Source organism: Cherax quadricarinatus, chromosome 45 (assembly GCF_038502225.1).
Source record: "Cherax quadricarinatus isolate ZL_2023a chromosome 45, ASM3850222v1, whole genome shotgun sequence".
NCBI lineage: Eukaryota > Metazoa > Arthropoda > Malacostraca > Decapoda > Parastacidae > Cherax > Cherax quadricarinatus.
The window spans coordinates 9272908-9297443 of record NC_091336.1 but is presented as its reverse complement, the minus strand read 5'-3'; the positions used below and the strand labels follow the sequence as shown (position 1 = coordinate 9297443).

The 24536-nt window shown below is 46.4% G+C and overlaps 1 protein-coding gene across 2 annotated transcripts in view; it reads left to right on the top strand.

Moving 5' to 3' along the window:
- mbl (muscleblind) overlaps window positions 1-24536 on the top strand; it is a 656886-nt gene that overhangs the window by 222749 nt on the left and 409601 nt on the right. The window contains exon 1 of one of the 2 annotated variants that reach the window (XM_053785163.2): window positions 10445-10474. The exons of the other annotated variant lie outside the window; for it this stretch is intronic. Coding sequence (XP_053641138.2) covers window positions 10454-10474 — 21 coding nt within the window. The 5' untranslated portion in view covers window positions 10445-10453. Of the gene's footprint in view, window positions 1-10444; window positions 10475-24536 lie in introns of those variants that run through there. 2 annotated transcript variants of the gene reach the window in all.

The following is a 24536-nucleotide window of genomic DNA, read 5'->3' as shown; positions in this document are numbered from 1 at the left end:
GCAACACCTGTTATGTGCTACCATGTGTATCATGTAGCAACACCTGTTATGTGCTAGCATGTGTATCATGTAGCAACACCTGTTATGTGCTACCATGTGTATCATGTAGCAACAACTGTCATGTGCTACCATGTGTATCGTGTAGCAACACCTGTTATGTGCTACCATGTGTGTGTATCATGTAGCAACACCTGTCATGTGCTACCATGTGTGTATCATGTAGCAACACCTGTTATGTGCTACCATGTGTGTGTATCATGTAGCAACACCTGTTATGTGCTACCATGTGTGTATCATGTAGCAACACCTGTTATGTGCTACCATGTGTGTATCATGTAGCAACGCCTGTCATGTGCTACCATGTGTGTGTATCGTGTAGCAACACCTGTTATGTGCTACCATGTGTGTGTATCATGTAGCAACGCCTGTCATGCGCTACCATGTGTGTGTATCGTGTAGCAACACCTGTCATGTGCTACCATGTGTGTGTATCATGTAGCAACGCCTGTCATGCGCTACCATGTGTGTGTATCGTGTAGCAACACCTGTTATGTGCTACCATGTGTGTGTATCATGTAGCAACGCCTGTCATGCGCTACCATGTGTGTGTATCGTGCAACACCTGTCATGTGCTACCATGTGTGTGTATCGTGTAGCAACGCCTGTCATGCGCTACCATGTGTGTGTATCGTGTAGCAACACCTGTCATGTGCTACCATGTGTGTGTATCCTGTAGCAACGCCTGTCATGTGCTACCATGTGTGTGTATCGTGTAGCAACGCCTGTCATGTGCTACCATGTGTGTGTATCGTGTAGCAACACCTGTCATGTGCTACCATGTGTGTGTATCGTGTAGCAACACCTGTCATGTGCTACCATGTGTGTGTATCATGTAGCAACACCTGTCATGTGCTACCATGTATGTGTATCATGTAGCAACACCTGTCATGTGCTACCATGTGTATCATGTAGCAACACCTGTCATGTGCTACCATGTATGTGTATCATGTAGCAACACCTGTCATGTGCTACCATGTGTATCATGTAGCAACACCTGTCATGTGCTACCATGTGTGTGTATCGTGTAGCAACACCTGTCATGTGCTACCATGTGTGTGTATCATGTAGCAACACCTGTCATGTGCTACCATGTGTATCATGTAGCAACACCTGTCATGTGCTACCATGTATGTGTATCATGTAGCAACACCTGTCATGTGCTACCATGTGTATCATGTAGCAACACCTGTCATGTGCTACCATGTGTGTGTATCGTGTAGCAACACCTGTCATGTGCTACCATGTGTGTGTATCATGTAGCAACACCTGTTTCTTGATGTAAAGTTCGTACATTCACAAGATATAACAGAAATATTCCTCTGCATGACAGCGTGGCAAACTAGGCTGCTGCTTGTTACAACTCAAGTTTCCAAAATAACTAGACTCTTGTTTAGATTTCTTAAGCAATAATAATAAAACTAATATAATCTTTATTTTTACAAGTACATGTACAAAGTATACAGTCCTAGCTGACACCAGTGACATACTATTATATAGGAAGCCCCTTGTAATGCAGAGCATTTCAGGCAAATTAGGTTAGTTTTGTTCCCAGGATGCGACCCACACCAGTCAACTAACACCCAGGGTGCCTACTGATAGACACCAGCTGTTTATGTTCACCTAAGTCTTAGTAAGACAGCAACCATCCAGTGAATTACTGGCATTCTGTCACTAACTTTAAACAAATTTCTTAAACGCTTTGCACTCTGGTGGGATTACTGGTCTTTACTTTGTTTTCGTGAATATGTAAGATGTACCTGGAGGTTACCTGGAGGTTATTCCGGGGATCAACGCCCCCGCGGCCCGGTTCATGACCAGGCCTCCCGATGGATCAGGGCCTGATCAACTAGGCTGTTACTGCTGGCCGCACGCAGTCCGACGTACGAGCCACAGCCCGGCTGATCCGGCACTGACTTTAGGTATCTGTCCAACTCTCTCTTGAAGGCAGCCAGGGGTTTATTGGCAATTTCCCCTAATGCTTGATGGGAGGCTGTTGAACAGTCTTGGGCCCCGGACACTTATGGTGTTTTCTCTTAGTGTACCAATGGCGCCCCTACTTTTTATTGGCGGCATTTTGCATCGCCTGCCCAGTCTTTTACTTTCGTAGGGAGTGATTTCTGTGTGCAGATTTGGGACCATTCCTTCCAAGATTTTCCAAGTGTAGATTATGATATATCTCTCCCTCCTGCGTTCCAACGAGTACAAGTCAAGTGCTTCCAAGCGTTCCCAGTAGTTAAGGTGTAGATGAATCTTTTTGCGGAACAAAAAAGGTCCAAGTCGGACGGAAACGTCGCTATAAGTTTCTTTCTGCTCTTGCGGGTTATTTGTGTAATCTTATGCGGTCTGAGACCAGGCCTCAGAAGTGATGACTTCCCTCATGAAGCATGAATATTTCTGGAAATATCAGCGACTGCATAAGTACAAGGAAGGATACGGAGATATGAGGGTGTATAGTGTATTGGGAAATTGTAAGAATGTGTGTAGCAAGCACTGCTGGATGAGGTTATTTGGTTGATAGTGTAGGATGGTTGCGGGTGGTGGGAGGGCCAGGAAGGAAGGAGTTGGCGGGGATTGTCTTGGGGTTGTGATAACCAGGAAACACAGGCGCTGTCGGGGTGGAGGTGTCGCCAGGCTCCTCCAGATGTCTAATATAATGCCGGGCTTTGGTGGTGATGTCGGGCTTTGCTGATGATATGAGGCTTTGGTGGGACACCTTTGATGAGTTCCGAGAGTTTTGCTACTCCTGCAGTCCAACCATGGGCCAGGCTCGTCTGGTGCTTGCCTGGTCAACTAGGCTGTTGCTGCTGGTGGCCAGCTGGCCCACATATCCATCACAGCCTGGTTGATCTGGCACCTGATAAAGATACTAGTCAAATTTCCTCTTGGAGACTTCTACAATTGTCCCAGCAGTGTGTATGATATTTTATGGTAAGATGTTGGATAATCTGGGACCACGAATGTTGATACAGTGTTCTCTTGTTGTGCCAACTGCACCCCTGCTTTTCACTGGGTTTATTTTGCGCTTCCTCTCGTATATCTCACTCCAGTATGTTGTTAAGGCAGCTTACAGACTTGGGATTAGACCCTCGAGTATTTTCCAGATATACATTATCATCATTCTCTCTCTCTCTCTCTCTCTCTCTCTCTCTCTCTCTCTCTCTCTCTCTCTCTCTCTCTCTCTCTCCCTCCCTCCCTCCCTCCCTCCCTCCCTCCCTCCCTCCCCTGGGGTTAGCACATATTTAAGACTTAAGGCGTTCCCAGTAATTTAAATGCTTTATTGGCCCCGTGCGGCCGTAAAAGATCTCTGTATCTGTTCCGTCAAACATAGACACAAAGACCGTCATTTTCCTGGCTGTCGTAACATTTGCTTTATTGTGTTCTTTGAAACAAAGGTGATAGACTTTGCTGGTTTACCTGTAGACAGTTCTGGGGGTCATTGTTCCCCACGGCCCGGTCCCAGCCTAATCTTCCCGGTTGACTGCCTGGTGAATCAGACTGTTGGTACTGGCTTCACTAGTCTACCGTAAGATAAGATAAGATAAGATTTCGTTCGGATTTTTAACCCCGGAGGGTTAGCCACCCAGGATAACCCAAGAAAGTCAGTGCGTCATCGAGGACTGTCTAACTTATTTCCATTGGGGTCCTTAATCTTTTCCCCCAGGATGCGACCCACACCAGTCGACTAACACCCAGGTACCTATTTGCTGCTAGGTGAACAGGACAACAGGTGTAAGGAAACGTGTCGAAATGTTTCCACCCGCCGGGAATCGAACCCGGGCCCTCCGTGTGTGAAGCGGGAGCTTTAGCCACCAGGCCACCGGGACACCATAACCCGGCTGATCAGCTAGGGATCTGTTGGGGTCAGATATAGATACGATATGTTTAAAGAAATGGAATCCAAATATTGTATACGTAATGTAAAATGTGAAGACAGAGTCAACAGCATTGTACTTGACTCACGAAATCGTAACACAATTGCAAACAAAAACCACGGAACGGGTGGAGTTTGAACCCATGCAAGTGGTTGGTAAAACTCCAGGCAAGTGCCTTAACTACTGAACGAGCTGGCTACAATAAGATTCATCCACTGGCCTGGGGTTTTAGGACTCACTTGCCATGGGTTTAATCCCCACCCGTTCCCTGGTTTGATTGTACTTGATTGTAGCTGGAAGTATATTTGCTAAGGAGCTTCTTATCGGAGAACCAAGACTATGCCAAAAGTTCACATTGAACCGCCAGATAACAAGAACTTACTAGAAATTAAATTACAGTAGATTTGTTCACCAACAATAAGGAACTCGTCAGATTGTTTTTGAAGTGTAACTAAGCATAAATGTAGGTGTGGAGAACCTAGGTCATAGTCAAAATAAGGAGATGGTTAGTAAATTCAACCTCAGCTATCAGAGAAGTAACTAACTCGGTGATCAGTGAGAACAGTATGGATCAATGATCGGTGATCCTACTGATGCCGCGATACACGAAGAATGTTTACGGGGGTCAGCGCCCCCTGCAGACCGGTCCCAGACTAAACCTTAAAAAAAAAAACACGACGGTCTCCACTTAATGGTCCAAGTCGAAGAGAAACATCGTCATAAGTTTGTCCTATGTGCGGGTTATTTGTGAATATGAGGTGTTGAAAAGCATTGAATCCTTTATACTCAGTAAACTCTTTTATTATATTATAGAGGTTCTCTTTTTATTGTGAGTAATTTTACACTTTCTACCGTTCCTCTTGTTCTCATAAGGAAGTGTTTCAGCGTATTAATTTGGACCCATCGGAAGGGCCTTGTCACAGGCCTGGCTGCAGGAGTAGACTCTTGAATCCGGTTACAGAAGTATATCACAGCTATATACTTCCCACTCCCTGCCCATAACAGGTGGCCAGCACTAGCATTGCCATAGTCTTAGAGACTTGATAGTACTGGCTAGACGAATACATCATTGAGTCTCTAAACAGCTACTTCTCTAACACACGGAGGAAGAAACCGGCTCTAGATAAAATTCTGACACAGATAGCCGCGCCTAAAACTTAAAAAAGAAATGAGTCACAGAGAAATAATCTTAAACCAAGAAGTTCAGAGAGGCAGAGCCAAAACCAAAGAGCCAAAGCCAGAGCCAGAGCTAAAGAGCCAGAGCCAAGCGTGCGTGCAAGATCGAGCAAACTATGATATTACTGGGTGGAAGTTATTTCCTTCATCAGGACTGGAAATATCCTTCTTAGGGAGGCGGGCGGCGTCTGCAGTGCACAGGCAGCTACCAGCGTGTGGTAGTTGTGATGGTGAGGTTAATAGTAGTGGTAGAGATAGTTACGATGTGATGGTAGTAGCAGTAATACTGGTGGTAAATGATTTCGCAGGAGCAGAGATAAACTGTTGTAGGTGGACGTTATGGTGATTAATGTTAGCTTACAATTCCAGTTATGATTGAGGTAATGATGCTATCTGTTAATGTTTGCTGGGATCATCGCCTCCGCCACCAGCTCTTAGTACTTTTAAACTGGAAAAGAAACATTAGGGGAATAAGAACCATTAAGAAACAGCAAAGTCAATAGTACACTGAAGGTCTTCGATGTCGGTTGGTAGAAAAGTACTTGGGACCTGTGACCAGGGTTGTGGTTGAAGGTAAGTTGTTAATAATGATTGTTGGCAACCATAGCTGGTTGTGTGTGTTAGTAACGGGAGCTCGTTGTGGGTAACGGTGGCTGGTTGTTGGTAAAGGTATTTGGCTGTAGTGGCGAGTCTGTGGTAGTCAAGTTTGTTTCCGGAATCCCCACTTTGTATCCGGGTTGGGCAGTAGTGGGGCTCCAGAGGCCTGACTTTATTGCATTCTGATCTAGCGAGACTGTTTGAACCCTAGCTGCAACCAAACACTCCTCTCTCTCTCTCTCCTCTCTCTCTCTCTCTCTCTCTCTCTCTCTCTCTCTCTCTCTCTCTCTCTCTCTCTCTCTCTCTCTCTCTCTCTCTCTCTCTCTCTCTCTCTCTCTCTCCTCTCAAGTACAGTTTTTCTTGTACCATAGTACATGTTCCCTCTACACATCACATCTGCACTACATCACATCTACACATAACATTTACTACACATCACCTCTGCTACACCACATCACCTCTCATTGTTGCACCACAAAGCCTCAACACTCATGTCAATGACCTCTCGGTTGGGACGCCACACCATTTACATAAATCAATCGTACCACGAGCCCATTCCACACCCTTCACCACATTCTACACCACACCCTCACCACACCCTCACCACATTCTACACCACATTCTACACCACACCCTACACCACACCCTTCACCACATTCTACACCACACCCTACACCACACCCTCACCACACCCTCACCATACTCTACACCACACTCTACACCACACTCTACACCACACCACACACTACACCACATACACCATATTCTACACCACACTCTACACTACACCACTTTACACACTACACACCACACTACACCACACTCTACACCACACTACACCACACTTTACACACTCTACACCACACTTTACACCACTACACCACACTACATCACGTTCTACACCACACTACACCACACTTTACATCACTACACCACACTTTACACCACTACACTCTACACCACACTACACACTTTACACCACACTACACCACACTCTACACCACACTCTACACCACACTACACACTTTACACCACACTACACCACACTACACACTTTACACCACACTACACCACACTCTACACACTCTACACCACACTACACCACACTCTACACTCTACACCACACTCTACACCACACCACATAACCCATCACAAACCCCTGTGCTCCTTGCCCCACACCTCGACCCACACTAACTTATCAACTAAAAGATTAAAAAATCTTGTCAATTGAGGACGTGATCCGCCTTAATAAGCCTAAATTCCTTAATGAGGGAAAGAGAATTTTTCTTCAGAGCTTGATAGAGGGAAATAGAAAATAGATGATAGGATATCATGATCAGATTTGAAAGTCAGCTGACTTGTTAAAAAAATCAGCTTGAACGTTTGTAAACCAGCTTACTCTTTTTAAAGCTGCCTAGAACGTTTGAAAACCCATTGGGGCGTTTCAGAGCCAGACGGCTTGTTGAAAAACTAGCTGGCTCTTTTGAAAGCCAGCTGACTAGTTTGAAAGCCAGCTGACTAGTTTGAAAGCCAGCTGACTAGTTTGAAAGCCAGCTGACTAGTTTGAAAGCTAACTGGCTCATTTACATAAAATACTAAAATATTTCTTTGTGTGCTAAGGTTACAGTGTGTGTTTACATATCATAATATGACTGGAACAAAGAAAGCCACTATCATGCCCAGGTATTTCGGACACACATAATATTCTGAACATCTGTGTAACACAACGACAAATTTCTGCAGCGACCTGAGCTTATTGTTATGAACGTAATTATCATTGGTGAACACAGGAACATTTTAGGTCTGGTAGGAAATGGTGCATTATACCCGAGTCTAATCTATGTTTATAGTTGCAAGTGCGGCAAGATGTTGCAATATTAATAGTGTATATAGGCTTAGTCAACCAGGCTGTTGCTGTTGGCGGCTCGCTGGCCGACATATCCATCATTGTTTTTGATTCTGGATGAAATTGAAGCTTTTCTTTTTTTTGTACTGACAGGCCTGGGGAATTGAGTTGATCCGAGGAAGAGGAAGGTAGCGATTAGTTTTTTCCTCCCTGAATTACGACCCTAGACTTATAAGTTAGGCCGTAGCTCCTGTCTCATTAGTCGCATTGCGTGCTCACCTGAGTCTCACCATTCCAAAGTAGAAATCAATTAAAACTGACCATACTCTTTTTTTTTCCTCCGTCTCCTTTTCCATGTCCTCTGTTGATCCTTTCCCTTAGTTACTCCTACCATGTCTAAAGAAGAGCTCTCTCTATCTCCCCTCCCTCCCTCCCTCCTCCGTCCCACCCATCCTCCACACCTTATTACCTTCCGCAATTCCTCGGGGCCTTGACGCTTTCAATGATGTTTGTTTACATGGCGAGAAGGAAGAGTTTACCTGCCTTCCGGAGGGTGGCTGCGGGTAGGGGGGGGGGGTCTGGAGTCTTACAAAAGATCTCCATCACTCCACATTCCCCAGCTGCTTCAGAGAGTGTGTGTAGATTAGTAAGATAAATAAAGGTTACCACGCACATATTCGCTGCACGTGTTATTAAGGCCGAGGCTTTGAACATTACAAGTACGCCTGCTTGCTTCTCTGAATATGATGATTGAGTTATAACTTGATCGTGTAGGTCCTGTCAAAAAGCTGACAATATGCCTTAATGACTGCACTATACGGAGCTAGTACCACAAGCAAGCCTTTGCTAATACATACAATAACTTGTATATGGGAGAATGAAATTGTGAAGACGTTTCGGTCCGACTTGGACCATTAACAAGTCACACGGAAGGGCTTGTGTGTGACTAGTTAATGATCCAAGTCGGACCGAAACGTAGTCATAGGAGTCATTCTCCTATACACGAGTTATTTGTGTATCCCAGTCACGGTATTGTGACTTTTTCAAAGAACCATCTTCCCCGCCTTTCTCCTTTTCTTCCCTCCCTCCCTCCTTTTCCTCATCGTCTTTCTCCTCTTTTCTCCCCTCCTCACTCCACTCTTGTTCCTCTCATCGCTCGTCATTCGCCTTTATCTCCTTCCCCCTGCCTTTTCTCTGCCCTGCCTCCCCGTCCTCTCAGAAAGGAAGTCTTCTGGTCTGAGTAGCGCGGTGCAGAGTAATTTGTGCCATTTAAGAAAAGAAAGCAGGAAAATGCATAAATAAAATCTCTCATCTGTCGCAAGCTGAGAGGAAAGGATTTACGCGACCATTGACAAACAGGAAGCAAGGACCACACCGCACCCAGGTGCACTTTTGTCTCTCTCTCTGTTTGTCTTTGTTTGTTATTTGTTTCTACAACTTTTTTTTTTAGTTTACCTTTGTCGGTTTCCTAGAGGTCTTGTCGTTGCTTTTGTTCTTTTGTTTGTGTCTGAATGTATTGTCCCTTTCGTGTGTGTGTGTGTGTGTGTGTGTGTGTGTGTGTGTGTGTGTGTGTGTGTGTGTGTGTGTGTGTGTGTGTGTGTAATAGTTTCTAGTGTGTGTGTGTGTGTGTGTGTGTGTGTGTGTGTGTGTGTGTGTGTGTGTGTGTGTACTCACCTATTTGTGGTTGCAGGGGTCGATTCGTAGCTCCTGGCCCTGCCTCTTCGCTAGTCGCTACTAGGATCACTCTCCCCCTGCTCCAAGAGCCTTATCATACCTCATTTTAAAGCTGTGTGTGGATCCTGTTTCCGCTACTTAACTCTCCAGATTGTTCCACTTCCTGACAGCTTTAAGGCTAAAGAAATACTTCCTAACATTCGTATGACTCGTCTAAAATTTTAACTTCCAGTTGTGTACTCTTGTTGCTGTGTCCCATCTCTGAAACATTGTTCCCAGCCCTATTGTCGTCTTTTCCTGCCTGTTATATATATATATATATATATATATATATATATATATATATATATATATATATAAATCATTTGCCAAACTGCGGCAAGCCAGGATTCGACCCCACGACCCATTGTCCCACCTTAAGACAACACAACGTGCATGTCACGTTATCCACTTGTTTCGTAATTTCATTGCAAAACAACCACAGGTGGATTTGAATAATAGCTCCAGGCCTTTCGTGTTGCACTCAACACATCAGGAGCTTGCAAAATCTCAGAAATGAGTAAGAAAATCGCAGCAGATTCATGACGAGGGACGCTTTGCTAAAACTGTGTGTGTGTATATATATATATATATATATATATATATATATATATATATATATATATATATGTCGTGCCGAATATGTAAAACTGGTCAGTTAGCAAGAACTCATTTAAAATTAAGTCTTTTCCGAAATTTTTTCTTATACGTTTAAAGATATATTTTTTCATTATTGTTAATGTAAATTTTTTAATTTTGCACCAAAAGAAACCTAGAAAACTTACCTAACTTTGTTATAACAAGAGCAATTTATTTTAGCCCAACCCAACTAAATATATTTTAGATTTGTTTACAGTAATTTAATACTAAACAAACACAATGAAATATATATTTTTCGTTAGGTTCAGAATGATTTTAGCGACATTATTGCATACACAAATTTTCGCTTGTCCTATATGGCAAGATGAGCGTTGCTATTTAAGCCAAGATCGCAAGTTCTGCCTATTTGGCACATTATATATATATATATATATATATATATATATATATATATATATATATATATATATATATATATATATATATATATATATATATATACACACACACACTCTTTCCAGATAGTGGTATAATTATTTCACAGTCAGTACTGATATTAACATGATGTTCTCTTTGACAGGTGAGGGCAATGCGTGGTCAGCTTGGCAACGTGAGTACGGTGTGTTTTGTACAGCAGTTACGGTAGTTACTCTCAAGAACGTTAGGGTGGTAAACAGTAACCGCCTAGGAAGGCACGACTCTCATTATGTGATCTTGAAAACGGAAGACTCTTGGTAATATATACCAACAGATTGGTATTAAAAGACACATTAGCAAACACTAGGACATATTTATTAGAAAACGTTCCTGTCCTGGGACCTTGATCATTGATCAAGGTCCCAGGCACAACACCATGACTGGAACAATACACAAATAAACCACACATAGGAAAGAAGCTTATGACGACGTTTCGGTCCGACTTTAACAGAAAAGTTTCCTAATAAATATATCCAAGCGTCTGCTCACCATTTTGCACTCTGGTAGGATTGCTTGCATTTTTTTCTCTTTCTCACCAGTATGTAAGAAAGTAAATCATAAAATCTCTTCTTACATTGAGTATGCAGTTCCCTTTACTTTCGCGTATGTTTCTCAATATTTGTAGCTCTTATTCTTGTAACACTTCTTTACTACTTTAACAAGTCTGGTCTAAGGTCGGGTTGTGGGGGTGATGATCCCCGGAGTCAACACTAGACGTAGCAAGTTACTTCAACTTCCTTCTACCACATTTATCTTGCAGCAAATGCCGTTGAAAGGGCTAAAAGGATTTAACTCTGGTTATGACTGTACTCAACCATTTGTACTCGCCGATTTGTGGTTGCAGGGGTCGATTCACAGCTCCTGGCCCCGCCCCTTCACTGTTCGGTACTAAGTCCACCCTCTCCCTGTGTTAGAGAGAGAGAGAGAGAGAGAGAGAGAGAGAGGATATTAATATTGGTGATAGTTGTTTCTCTGGCACCACAGTCATCATATGAATGTGATATCATATGCAAGAATATTAAACCATATATAATTGTGTGTAGTGCGGAGGTACTATGCGGCTGTGTACTCTGTAATTAATGAGTTCGTTTGAACTCATTGATATTTCCACTTACTCACCTGTGTGTGGTTGCTGGGGACGATTCTCAGCTCCTGGCCCCTCCTCTTAACTTACCATATACTGACACAGCAACACCATTGAATCATGAAATGGTTATAATCATAACCATAATTTTTGAACGGGTGGAGGGGTAAGCCAGCGGAAGACCTCGGTCATTATATGACAAAACCAGCGTCAGGAAACATACCTAGCGTACTGAACACCTGTTTCCAAAATGACGGACTGATTACCTGAGGTACTGAACATCAACTTCCAGACCGAGGGACTGATTACCTGAGGTACTGAACATCAACTTCCAGACCGAGGGACTGATTACCTGAGGTACTGAACATCAACTTCCAGACCGAGGGACTGATTACCTGAGGTACTGAACACGAGCTTCCAAACTGAGGGACTGATTACCTCATCTTCCACTGTATTTATGCATCATCTCTGAATTGAAAAAAAAAAATACTGGCTGGCGATACGTCTTCACATAAAGATACCCAAGTGTCACACATTTGTCAGATTCCTCGTCATTTTGCTGTTCGAAATACTTTCACCCCTTGCAATAATCTGCCTTTCATTCCTCCAGTATTTTGCAGCTTCTAAATTAGTCTTTCATTTGGAACTCTATCAAAAGGTGTGTTAAAGTCTGAGGTAAACACAACCTTCCCATCCATTTCTTCAACAATTTCCGTGACAGTCATAACAGTTGTTTAGATTTGATAAAGTATCTAAATCTGCAGAGCGGAAACCTAATTATTCATTAATTACAGAGTTTTTACTCAAAAAGTATGTTAACTACTTTCCTATTATTTTTTAATAATTTTTCAATAGCACAAGACTTATCAGATAAATTGGCAATTGGTCTTCAGATTAAATGTCTCTTCTCTCTCTTTTTTTTTTTGTAACTATTGGCACGTGTGCTATTTTTCCATCTGTGGTAATTTATCCTCTTGTAGTGGAATCCTAAAAAAAATAATCCAAATTGGACAACATCTGCACATAAATCAGGGAATGGATGGGGGTTTGAACTCGTGGCAGGTGAGTCTTAAAACTCACAAGCCGGTGCGCTAACCACTTGTCATGGATTCAGGCCCCGACCCATTCCGTGATTTATTTACAGTCGTGTTATTGCAATTTCGTGAGTCTTGTGCACATTCTTGTACGACTTAATGTTTTACAATCACTGAGCTTATTAAACTCTGTATTATTGATCCAAAGTTTGTTTAATTTCGAGTTTTACACTCAAAAGTTTGGTATGGCAATGAGAATTCCTCTCACCTGTGGTTAGTAATTTGTACACAGAATATTTTGAAATATATCCCATTTGCTACTGTTGTTTTTATTGCCAGTATCCAGAGGCAATTCGTTCATTTACTATTAAGTTATTTCGATATCCTTTGCAGCTGTCTGTCTGGGATCCAAATAGTTTTCTCTACTTCATTTTTAGTGAGATCTGTGTGCGTGCAAGACAGGTTGTTCCACAGTGTGCTTGCAAGGCAGGTTGTTCTGCAGTGTGCTTGCAAGGCAGGTTGTTCTGCAGTGTGCTTGCAAGGCAGGTTGTTCTGCAGTGTGCTTGCAAGGCAGGTTCTGCAGTGTGCTTGCAAGGCAGGTTCTGCAGTGTGCTTGCAAGGCAGGTTCTGCAGTGTGCTTGCAAGGCAGGTTGTTCTGCAGTGTGCTTGCAAGGCAGGTTGTTCTGCAGTGTGCTTGCAAGGCAGGTTGTTCTGCAGTGTGCTTGCAAGGCAGGTTGTTCTGCAGTGTGCTTGCAAGGCAGGTTCTGCAGTGTGCTTGCAAGGCAGGTTCTGCAGTGTGCTTGCAAGGCAGGTTGTTCTGCAGTGTGCTTGCAAGACAGGTTGTTCTGCAGTGTGCTTGCAAGACAGGTTCTGCAGTGTGCTTGCAAGACAGGTTCTGCAGTGTGCTTGCAAGACAGGTTGTTCTGCAGTGTGCTTGCAAGACAGGTTGTTCTGCAGTGTGCTTCCAAGGCAGGTTGTTCCACAGTGTGCTTGCAAGGCAGGTTCTGCAGTGCTTGCAAGGCAGGTTCTGCAATGTGCTTGCAAGGCAGGTTGTTCTGCAGTGTGCTTGCAAGGCAGGTTCTGCAGTGTGCTTGCAAGGCAGGTTCTGCAGTGTGCTTGCAAGGCAGGTTGTTCTGCAGTGTGCTTGCAAGGCAGGTTCGGCAGTGTGCTTGCAAGGCAGGTTCTGCAGTGTGCTTGCAAGGCAGGTTGTTCTGCAGTGTGCTTGCAAGGCAGGTTCGGCAGTGTGCTTGCAAGGCAGGTTGTTCTGCAGTGTGCTTGCAAGACAGGTTGTTCTGCAGTGTGCTTGCAAGGCAGGTTGTTCTGCAGTGTGCTTGCAAGGCAGGTTGTTCTGCAGTGCTTGCTAGGCAGGTTGTTCCACAGTGTGCTTGCAAGACAAGTTCTGCAGTGTGCCTCAAGACAGGTTGTTCTGCAGTGTGCTTGCAAGACAGGTTGTTCTGCAGTGTGCTTGCAAGACAGGTTTTTCAGTGTGCTTGCAAGACAGGTTCTGCAGTGTGCTTCCAAGGCAGGTTGTTCCACAGTGTGCTTGCAAGGCAGGTTGTTCTGCAGTGCTTGCTAGGCAGGTTGTTCCACAGTGTGCTTGCAAGGCAGGTTGTTCCACAGTGTGCTTGCAAGGCAGGTTGTTCCGCAGTGTGCTTGCAAGGCAGGTTGTTCCAGTGTGCTTGCAAGGCAGGTTCTGCAGTGTGCTTGCAAGGCAGGTTGTTCTGCAGTGTGCTTGCAAGGCAGGTTCTGCAGTGTGCTTGCAAGGCAGGTTCTGCAGTGTGCTTGCAAGGCAGGTTCTGCAGTGTGCTTGCAAGGCAGGTTCTGCAGTGTGCTTGCAAGGCAGGTTGTTCTGCAGTGTGCTTGCAAGGCAGGTTCTGCAGTGTGCTTGCAAGGCAAGTTCTGCAGTGTGCTTGCAAGGCAGGTTGTTCTGCAGTGTGCTTGCAAGGCAGGTTCCACAGTGTGCTTGCAAGGCAGGTTCTGCAGTGTGCTTGCAAGGCAGGTTCCGCAGTGTGCTTGCAAGGCAGGTTCCGCAGTGTGCTTGCAAGGCAGGTTCTGCAGTGTGCTTGCAAGGCAGGTTCCACAGTGTGCTTGCAAGGCAGGTTGTTCTGCAGTGTGCTTGCAAGGCAGGTTCTGCAGTGTGCTTGCAAGGCAGGTTCCACAGTATGCTTGCAAGGCAGGTTCCGCAGTGTGCTTGCAAGGCAGGTTCCAGTGTGCTTGCAAGGCAGGTTCTGCAGTGTGCTTGCAAGGCAGGTTGTTCTGCAGTGTGCTTGCAAGGCAGGTTGTTCCACAGTTTGCTTGCAAGGCAGGTTCTGCAGTGTGCTTGCAAGGCAGGTTCTGCAGTGTGCTTGCAAGGCAGGTTCTGCAGTGTGCTTGCAAGGCAGGTTGTTCCACAGTGTGCTTGCAAGGTAGGTTGCTCCTCAGTGTACTTGCAAGGCAGGTTTCTCCGCAGTGTGCTTGCAAGGCAGGTTGTTCTGCAGTGTGCTTACAAGGCAGGTTGTTCCACAGTGTGCTTGCAAGGCAGGTTGTTCCACAGTGTGCTTGCGAGGCAGGTTGTTCCACAGTGTGCTTGCAAGGCAGGTTGTTCCACAGCGTGCTTGCAAGGCAGGTTGTTCTGCAGTGTGCTTGCAAGGCAGGTTGTGCAGTGTGCTTGCAAGGCAGGTTGTTGTGCAGTGTGCTTGCAAGGTAGGTTCTGCAGTGTGCTTGCAAGGCAGGTTCTGCAGTGTGCTTGCAAGGCAGGTTGCTCCACAGTGTGCTTGCAAGGCAGGTTGCTCCGCGGTGTGCTTGCAAGGCAGGTTGCTCCTCAGTGTACTTGCAAGGCAGGTTTCTCCGCAGTGTACTTGCAAGGCAGGTTGCACCGTGGTGTACTTGCAAGGCAGGTTGTTGTGCAGTGTGCTTGCAAGGCAGGTTCTGCAGTGTGCTTGCAAGGCAGGTTGCTCCACAGTGTGCTTGCAAGGCAGGTTGCTCCGCGGTGTGCTTGCAAGGCAGGTTGCTCCGCGGTGTGCTTGCAAGGCAGGTTGCTCCGTGGTGTGCTTGCAAGGCAGGTTGCTCCTCAGTGTACTTGCAAGGCAGGTTTCTCCGCAGTGTACTTGCAAGGCAGGTTGCACCGTGGTGTACTTGCAAGGCAGGTTGTTCTGCAGTGTGCTTGCAAGGCAGGTTGCTCCACAGTGTGCTTGCAAGGCAGGTTGCTCCGCGGTGTGCTTGCAAGGCAGGTTGCACCGTGGTGTACTTGCAAGGCAGGTTGTTGTGCAGTGTGCTTGCATGGCAGGTTCTGCAGTGTGCTTGCAAGGCAGGTTGTTCTGCAGTGTGCTTGCAAGGCAGGTTGCTCCACAGTGTGCTTGCAAGGCAGGTTGCTCCGCGGTGTGCTTGCAAGGCAGGTTGCTCCTCAGTGTACTTGCAAGGCAGGTTGCTCCTCAGTGTACTTGCAAGGCAGGTTTCTCCGCAGTGTACTTGCAAGGCAGGTTGCACCGTGGTGTACTTGCAAGGCAGGTTGCATCGTAGTGTACTTGCAAGGCAGGTTGCTCCGTAGTGTACTTGCAAGGTAGGTTGCTCCGTAGTGTACTTGCAAGGTAGGTTGCTCCGTAGTGTACTTGCAAGGTAGGTTTCTCCGTAGTGTACTTGCAAGGTAGGTTGCTCCGTAGTGTGCTTGCAAGGCAGGTTGTTCCGTAGTGTACTTGCAAGGTAGGTTGCTCCGTAGTGTACTTGCAAGGCAGGTTGCTCCGTAATGTACTTGCAAGACAGGTTGCTCCGTAGTGTACTTGCAAGGTAGGTTGCTCCGTAGTGTACTTGCAAGGTAGGTTGCTCCGTAGTGTGCTTGCAAGGTAGGTTGCTCCGTAGTGTGCTTGCAAGGTAGGTTGCTCCGTAGTGTATTTGCAAGGTAGGTTGCTCCTTAGTGTACTTGCAAGCTAGGTTGCTCCTTAGTGTACTTGCAAGCTAGGTTGCTCCTTAGTGTACTTGCAAGGTAGGTTGCTCCGTTGTGTGCTTGCAAGGTAGGTTGCTCCGTAGTGTACTTGCTAAGTAGGTTGCTCCGGAGTGTACTTGCAAGGTAGGTTGCTCCGTAGTGTACTTGCAAGGTAATTTGCTCCGTAGTGTACTTGCAAGGTAGGTTGCTCCGTAGTGTACTTGCAAGGTAGGTTGCTCCGTAGTGTACTTGCAAGGTAGGTTGCTACGTAGTGTACTTGCAAGGTAGGTTGCTCCGTAGTGTACTTGCAAGGTAGGTTGCTCCGTAGTGTACTTGCAAGGTACGTTGCTACGTAGTGTACTTGCAAGGCAGGTTGCTCCGTAGTGTACTTGCGAGGTACGTTGCTCCGTAGTGTACTTGCGAGGTAGGTTGCTCCGTAGTGTACTTGCAAGGTACGTTGCTACGTAGTGTACTTGCAAGGTACGTTGCTACGTAGTGTACTTGCAAGGTAGGTTGCTCCGTAGTGTACTTGCAAGGTAGGTTGCTACGTAGTGTACTTGCAAGGCAGGTTGCTCCGTAGTGTACTTGCGAGGTAAGTTGCTCCGTAGTGTACTTGCAAGGTAGGTTGCTCCGTAGTGTACTTGCGAGGTAGGTTGCTCCGTAGTGTACTTGCAAGGTAGGTTGCTCCGTAGTGTACTTGCAAGGTAGGTTGCTACGTAGTGTACTTGCAAGGTAGGTTGCTCCGTAGTGTACTTGCAAGGTAGGTTGCTACGTAGTGTACTTGCAAGGTAGGTTGCTACGTAGTGTACTTGCGAGGTAGGTTGCTACGTAGTGTACTTGCGAGGTAGGTTGCTACGTAGTGTTCTCATCTTCCTCCAGGTTATCATAGTGCTTGTGAATCTACTCCTTAAAGTCAGTATTATTTCTCTCTGATGGTGTTTCTAATACTTAACACTGTTATATTTTACTTCATTTTTCAAGGCACTCTTTTTGGGAGGCTGATTTATTAGCTTTATCGTTGAGAAATGATTCGCAGTGATGAAAGCAGTAAGATGTTTACTTAATTTTTCTCTCCCTTTAATTATTTCATCTGGCGTTTTCAATGAGCCTTTTGTTAGTCATTATTACAACCCAGGAGTCCCAAAGGCCTGTTATCCTGGGTGTAAAGGGAGCAAAATAAACACAGCAGAAAAACTTTTGACTTAAATTATCCTTCACCAAATTAGAACAGAAGTATGTACACTATGTACAACAATAGGTATTAGTGCACTCCACGGTAAGCAAGGCAGAATAGAAGCCACTAGAGAGCAGACCGTGCTTCAACCAGCTCTAGAATGGGAATGACAAGGGAAGACAGGTGAGTGGTACCCACATCACCTATGCGATTGCCAAAACCATCTTCTCATTGGCTGGAACCTGGGTACTGATTGAACGACGGGGCCCCATCGTCAACCCTTAGCCCCTGGTTCGCTGGTTGGGGGAGATAGCCTGTAAATGAGGGTGTGTACATGCGAAGAATAAAGGTTACGTACTCTTTGCATGACACAGTCATCATGCAAGATAAGCTTTTCCAGTGATGACAGAAACAGCAGTGATCAAAGAGTCAAGCTCACTGTTGTAAGATAACTTTGCATGGCTGGGAACTAGTGTAGGACTCCCTGGTGTCTGTGATCTGTAGTGTGATAACTCTATATGACTGGGACTCCCTGGTGTCTGTGATCTGTAGTGTGATAACTCTATATGACTGGGACTCCCTGGTGTCTGTGATCTGTAGTGTGATAACTCTATATGACTGGGACTCCTTGGTGTCTGTGATCTGTAGTGTGATAACTCTATATGACTGGGACTCCCTGGTGTCTGTGATCTGTAGTGTGATAACTCTATATGACTGGGACTCCTTGGTGTCTGTGATCTGTAGTGTGATAACTCTATATGACTGGGACTCCTTGGTGTCTGTGATCTGTAGTGTGATAACTCTATATGACTGGGACTCCCTGGTGTCTGTGATCTGTAGTGTGATAACTCTATATGACTGGGACTCCTTGGTGTCTGATCTGTAACTTGCAGATGCTCTAAGTGACATTATTATACCAAACAGTTCAGTTTGTAATGACACCAACATGTAAATTCTTGCTCCTGACTCAGCTTGGTTGCTAAATAGGGGCACATGTAATCTCTTAAAATACCCACTCGTGCTGTATCATTTTCTACGTGTAGTTCTGGGTAGATGGATTGCTTGTTTATGTAAGTGTAAGGCGCTTTCGGTGTTAGCTAGAGTTATGAGCTGTATATGTAAACTGTCTCAATGCGAAGGATTGCTACACCTAGTGCATGTTAACCGACCTTTCGGTGTCAACCAGAGTTTATATCTAGCGAACCTTGACTTCTTGAGGAGTACAAACTGGGGGATCCTGTGCAAGGGTTGCCCTTCACATACACGGTGCGCTCTCTGCCTCATACTACCCTCTCCATCTCTCACTCACAACCTGTATACAACAATCTTCTATTGTGTATATGACTCAGAGTTCTCTCGGTGTATATGCGAGAGTTCTCTCAGTGTATATATGAAAGTTCTCTGTGTATATACGAGGTACCACACTGTATATACGAGAGGTACCTCACTATATACGAGAGGTACCTCACTGTATATACGAGAGGTACCTCACTGTATATACGAGAGGTACCTCACTGTATATACGAGAGGTACCTCACTGTATATACGAGAGGTACCTCACTGTATATACGAGAGGTACCTCACTGTATATACAAGAGGTACCTCACTGTATACGAGAGGTACCTCACTGTATATACGTGAGGTGCCTCACTGTATATACGTGAGGTGCCTCACTGTATATACGAGAGGTGCCTCACTGTATATACGAGAGGTACCTCACTGTATATACGAGAGGTACCTCACTGTATATACGAGAGGTACCTCACTGTATATACGAGAGGTACCTCACTGTATATACGAGAGGTACCTCACTGTATATACGAGAGGTACCTCACTGTATATACGAGAGGTACCTCACTGTATATACGAGAGGTAAAATAAAGCCTGCCTCGTTTTATATTCAGAGGACTTTCAGCTGATAAGTTTTAAACGTAGCAAACCTAACTTGACCTCTCCGTAGGACCTGCACACCGAAAACGAAAGGCTTAGCAAGCGGTATAAAATGCCATCAACGAAAAGCAGGAGTGCAGCGAGTACACTGAAGGAAAACTCAATAAGTATGAAGGGACGCTGACTTCTCAACACACTCTTCAGGTAGGATTACCAACAGACCCCCGTCTGTCTGTCTTCAAGAAGGAACTGGACTAGTTTCTTAAGTCGGTGTCTGGGCAGCCGAGGGATAAAGGCGGGTGTGTACCTGTTGATGGCTCACCTGGAGGTTACCTGCAGTCTGTTCCGTAGATGACTGCCCCCGCAACTCTCTCCCAGACAAAGCCTTCTTGTTGATGTCCTGTTCAGCCAAAGTGTTGGTGCTAGTCGCATGTAGTCCAACGTAGGCACACAGCCCCAGCTGATCAGGAACTGATGAAGTTTCCTCTTGAAGACAGCCAGGGCTGTGTTGTAATCACCCTTGTGTATGACGGGAGGGCCTTGAAATTTTGCCTTCCCCTCCCCCCCTCACAGTTATTGAGTTTTCCCTTGTGTCCTCATGGCACACATACTGATGAAGCCGGGAGAGAGAGGACCTAGTAGCGATCACTGAAGAGGCGGGGTCAGGAGCTATGACTCGACCCTTGCAACAACAGTTAGGTGAGTACACTTACGTACGTACGTGTACGTCATTCATAACCACCTGTCTACGGGTGTTCCTGCTTTTGTGTAGCGTGTGTCATGCAGTTGGTTGTAGAGAATATTTTTAATGGTGTACCTATGAGTCCTTTTTTGGTTTCGTAGTGACTTATAATTACACCACTGCAACTGTACAAAGTCAACGCCACTACAGTCATACAGCATCAAGGTCACTTCAGTCATACAGCATTAGGGTCATTGCAATCATACATCAAGGTCACTACAACTGTACCACATCAAGGTCACCACCAGAGCTACACCAGACCAATTTCACCACCGCAACTATCCATAAAAGGAAGTGTAAAAGTGAAAAAAAAACAACTATAAAATGTAGTGAGTGATGAAGAGTAGCTCCGCCATGGTCACAGTAGCACACTGTGTCAACATCTGCTGCCAACAGATATCACAAATATTGCCCTGATGGAAATATGGGCCATCGAGCAGTCTACAGCAACAGCCTGGTTGAACAGGCTATCAAAAGTAAAGCCTGGCCGGGCTGAGAGTATAAAAATTCTAGAAACCGGTCACAGGTATATCACATGTATATATCCGGGCTACAGATCCTGGCTCGTACACAATCAACAACAAGGTGAATACACTGCCAAGTGCTATGTCAACATTTCTACCTCGCAGTTAGTGATGTAGGTAGCGAATAGAGTGAGTGTTTGCCAGGGGTAGAGGGGAAGTTGTACACTTGCACATGTGCGTGCTGATGGGACAGAGACGCTCACATGGACGTACGTGTGTGTGTGTGTGTGTGTGTGTGTAAGAGGGAAACTGTTGTGCACTTCATATGGGACGCTAGCCTATGTATGTAACTATGTATTTGAGCTTACGAAGGGAGAGATGAGAAGTAAGTTCTAGCTCTTGGTCCCGCCTCTTAACTTTCGACCGACAGACGTAACAGATCCCCCTTTTACAGTGTCATTGCTCAGTTCATTCCACTTATTTACAAATCTTGCACTGAAGAAAGGTTTCCTTCTAGCTGAGCGGGTCATGTCGGTGTGTGAGTTATAACACTGACTGCTTGTTCCTGTTGCATTCTTGGTAAATATCTGATCCTAGTGTGCCCTAAGACACGCAGTGGTTTATATTCCGGTGGGTCGTTCATGTGATCATGTGGGGAATAACAGTGGTCCTAGAACTGACCCCTGGGGACCCCACACACACACGATAAAGCTGATGGAGCAGGGAGACAGTGGATCTAGTAGCGACCAGGAGCTATGACTCGACCCCTGCAACCACAAATAGGTTAACACACTCTCTCTCTCTCTCTCTCTCTCTCTCTCTCTCTCTCTAAGCATAGATTCTCTTTAAATCTCTTCTGTATTGTGTGATTTTTTCCAAATGCAGTTGAAAAAACATACTAAATTGAAAAAAACATGTATTAAGACCTTTTCGTGTGATATGCAATTTGGAATGTATTCTTTTAATTACATTTACCAAAACAAATCGTACTATATAAACGAGCCTGGCCCATGGCCGGGCTCCCAGAGTAGAATGACTCGGAGCTCATTAAAGGTATATAGAGGATTTTTATAAGAGAGATTACTATCCTTGATTCATTGGCTTACTTTCCTCTTGTTTTTCTTTCTTTTTGGAAATTAAGATTATATTGAGATGTGGCCAAGAACAATGAATAAATGAGACGTGGCCAAGAACAAGGAATGAATTTGTTGTTATTGTTTAAGTAACTCTGGCTGTCACAACATTACCAGCAGGTGGTGACAACGGCAGGAAGGGGCATCCACACACACCAGGAACCTGAGCTAGGATAATCCTCGCTTCCCCTTCCCCACCTCAAGGGAAGAGGGGGTCAGGGATTCGCCATCCCCCATCCGCAAGAGGGGAGAGATGTGGAGGTTCATGGCTCTACCTGCAATAAGGTTAGGGTCCGCGCCCTTCCACCTGCAGGTTGTGGGGGCTGCGACCCACACCTGCAGGTTGTGGGTACTGCGACCCACACCTGCAGGTTGTGGGGACCGATCCACACCTGCAGGTTGTAGGGACTGCGACCCACACCTGCAGGTTGTGGGGACTGCGACCCACACCTGCAGGTTGTGGGGACTGCGACCCACACCTGCAGGTTGTGGGGACTGCGAACACCGCCTACAGGATGTAAGGGTCCGAGACCCCTCACTTGGATTGCTAAATGTCTGTGCTCTTCTGCAAACAAGTTGGCGTTAACAGACGAGTCTGGCCCATGGCCGGGCTCCGTGAGTAGACTCTCGGAACTCATCAAAAGTATACATGATGACAGAAAGTTTTTGTCGGGCACTGTTCTCATACCATCACGTTTCCTTCGTCCCTTGATCTACTAGGCTGGTGGTACCATCTTGAAGTGTCGTCCAGCATCTTGGAAAACATCTCCATTCCCACACCTGACAACAGGACCAATTTGAGGAGGGCCACCACATCTGGCACTGTACCTGTTGTGTACTTACCTAGTCACTTGATTTCTAAGATCAGTGCCCCAGCGGAGTTTGTGTAGAGCACCGTAGTCGTGAAGAGTCAGAGGTCTCTACATCAACACCAAGGCTGAGGGACTGATTACCTCATCTCTTGTATATAGTTCTACAGTCCTCCAGTTATGTCCTTGAATTTGTATTGATAAAGCCAGTTGATGACGAAACGTCTACAATAAAGATACTCAGATGTTGCACATGTGTATAATTCTTCGGGTTTTTCCTTCAACCAACGAAGACTACTTCCACGAACGTATTATTTACTTCAAATTCACCCTCCCGCTGCCAGACGTAATCTTTCCGCTTATTTACTTACATTTACTAAATGTTAAGTATACATAACTTTAAACTAGGCTGTTTCTAATAATTAAATAAAAAATAGCTCTTTTGTTTCGTTGCTTACGACGTACCCAGGTGCACCCCACCCTCACCACTGTACCCAGGTGCACCCCACCCTCACCACTGTACCCAGGTGCACCCCACCCTCACCACTGTACCCAGGTGCACCCCACCCTCACCACTGTACCCAGGTGCACCCCACCCTCACCACTGTACCCAGGTGCACCACCCTCACCACTGTACCCAGGTGCACCCCACCCTCACCACTGTACCCAGGTGCACCCCACCCTCACCACTGTACCCAGGTGCACCCCACCCTCACCACTGTACCCAGGTGCACCCCACCCTCACCACTGTACCCAGGTGCACCCCACCCTCACCACTGTACCCAGGTGCACCCCACCCTCACCACTGTACCCAGGTGCACCCCACCCTCACCACTGTACCAAGGTGCACCCCACCCTCACCACTGTACCCAGGTGCACCCCACCCTCACCACTGTACCCAGGTGCACCCCACCCTCACCACTGTACCCAGGTGCACCCCACCATCACCACTGTACCCAGGTGCACCCCACCATCACCACTGTACCCAGGTGCACCCCACCATCACCACTGTACCCAGGTGCACCCCACCATCACCACTGTACCCACTTGCACCCCACCATCACCACTGTACCCACTTGCACCCCACCATCACCACAGCACCCAGGTGCACCCCACCATCACCACAGTCCCCAGGTGCACCCCACCATCAACATTATACCCAGGTGTACCCCACCATCACCACTGTACCCAGGTGCACCCCACCATCACCATTGTACCCAGGTGCACCCCACCATCACCACTGTACCCAGGTACACCCCACCATCACCACTGTACCCAGGTGCACCCCACCATCACCACTGTACCCAGGTGCACCCCACCATCACCACTGTACCCAGGTGCACCCCACCATCACCACTGTACCCAGGTGCACCCCACCCTCACACTGTACCCAGGTGCCACTGTACCCAGGTGCACCCCACCATCACCACTGTACCCAGGTGCACCCCACCATCACCACTGTACCCAGGTGCACCCCACCATCACCACTGTACCCAGGTGCACCCCACCATCACCACTGTACCCAGGTGCACCCCACCATCACCACTGTACCCAGGTGCACCCCACCATCACCACTGTACCCAGGTGCACCCCACCATCACCACTGTACCCAGGTGCACCCCACCATCACCACTGTACCCAGGTGCACCCCACCATCACCAATGTACCCAGGTGCACCCCACCATCACCACTGTACCCAGGTGCACCCCACCATCACCACTGTACCCACTTGCACCCCACCATCACCACAGTCCCCAGGTGCACCCCACCATCACCACTGTACCAAGGTGCACCCCACCATCACCATTGTACCCAGGTGCACCCCACCATCACCACTGTACCCAGGTGCACCCCACCATCACCACTGTACCCAGGTGCACCCCACCATCACCACTGTACCCAGGTGCACCCCACCATCACCATCACCACTGTACCCAGGTGCACCCCACCATCACCACTGTACCCAG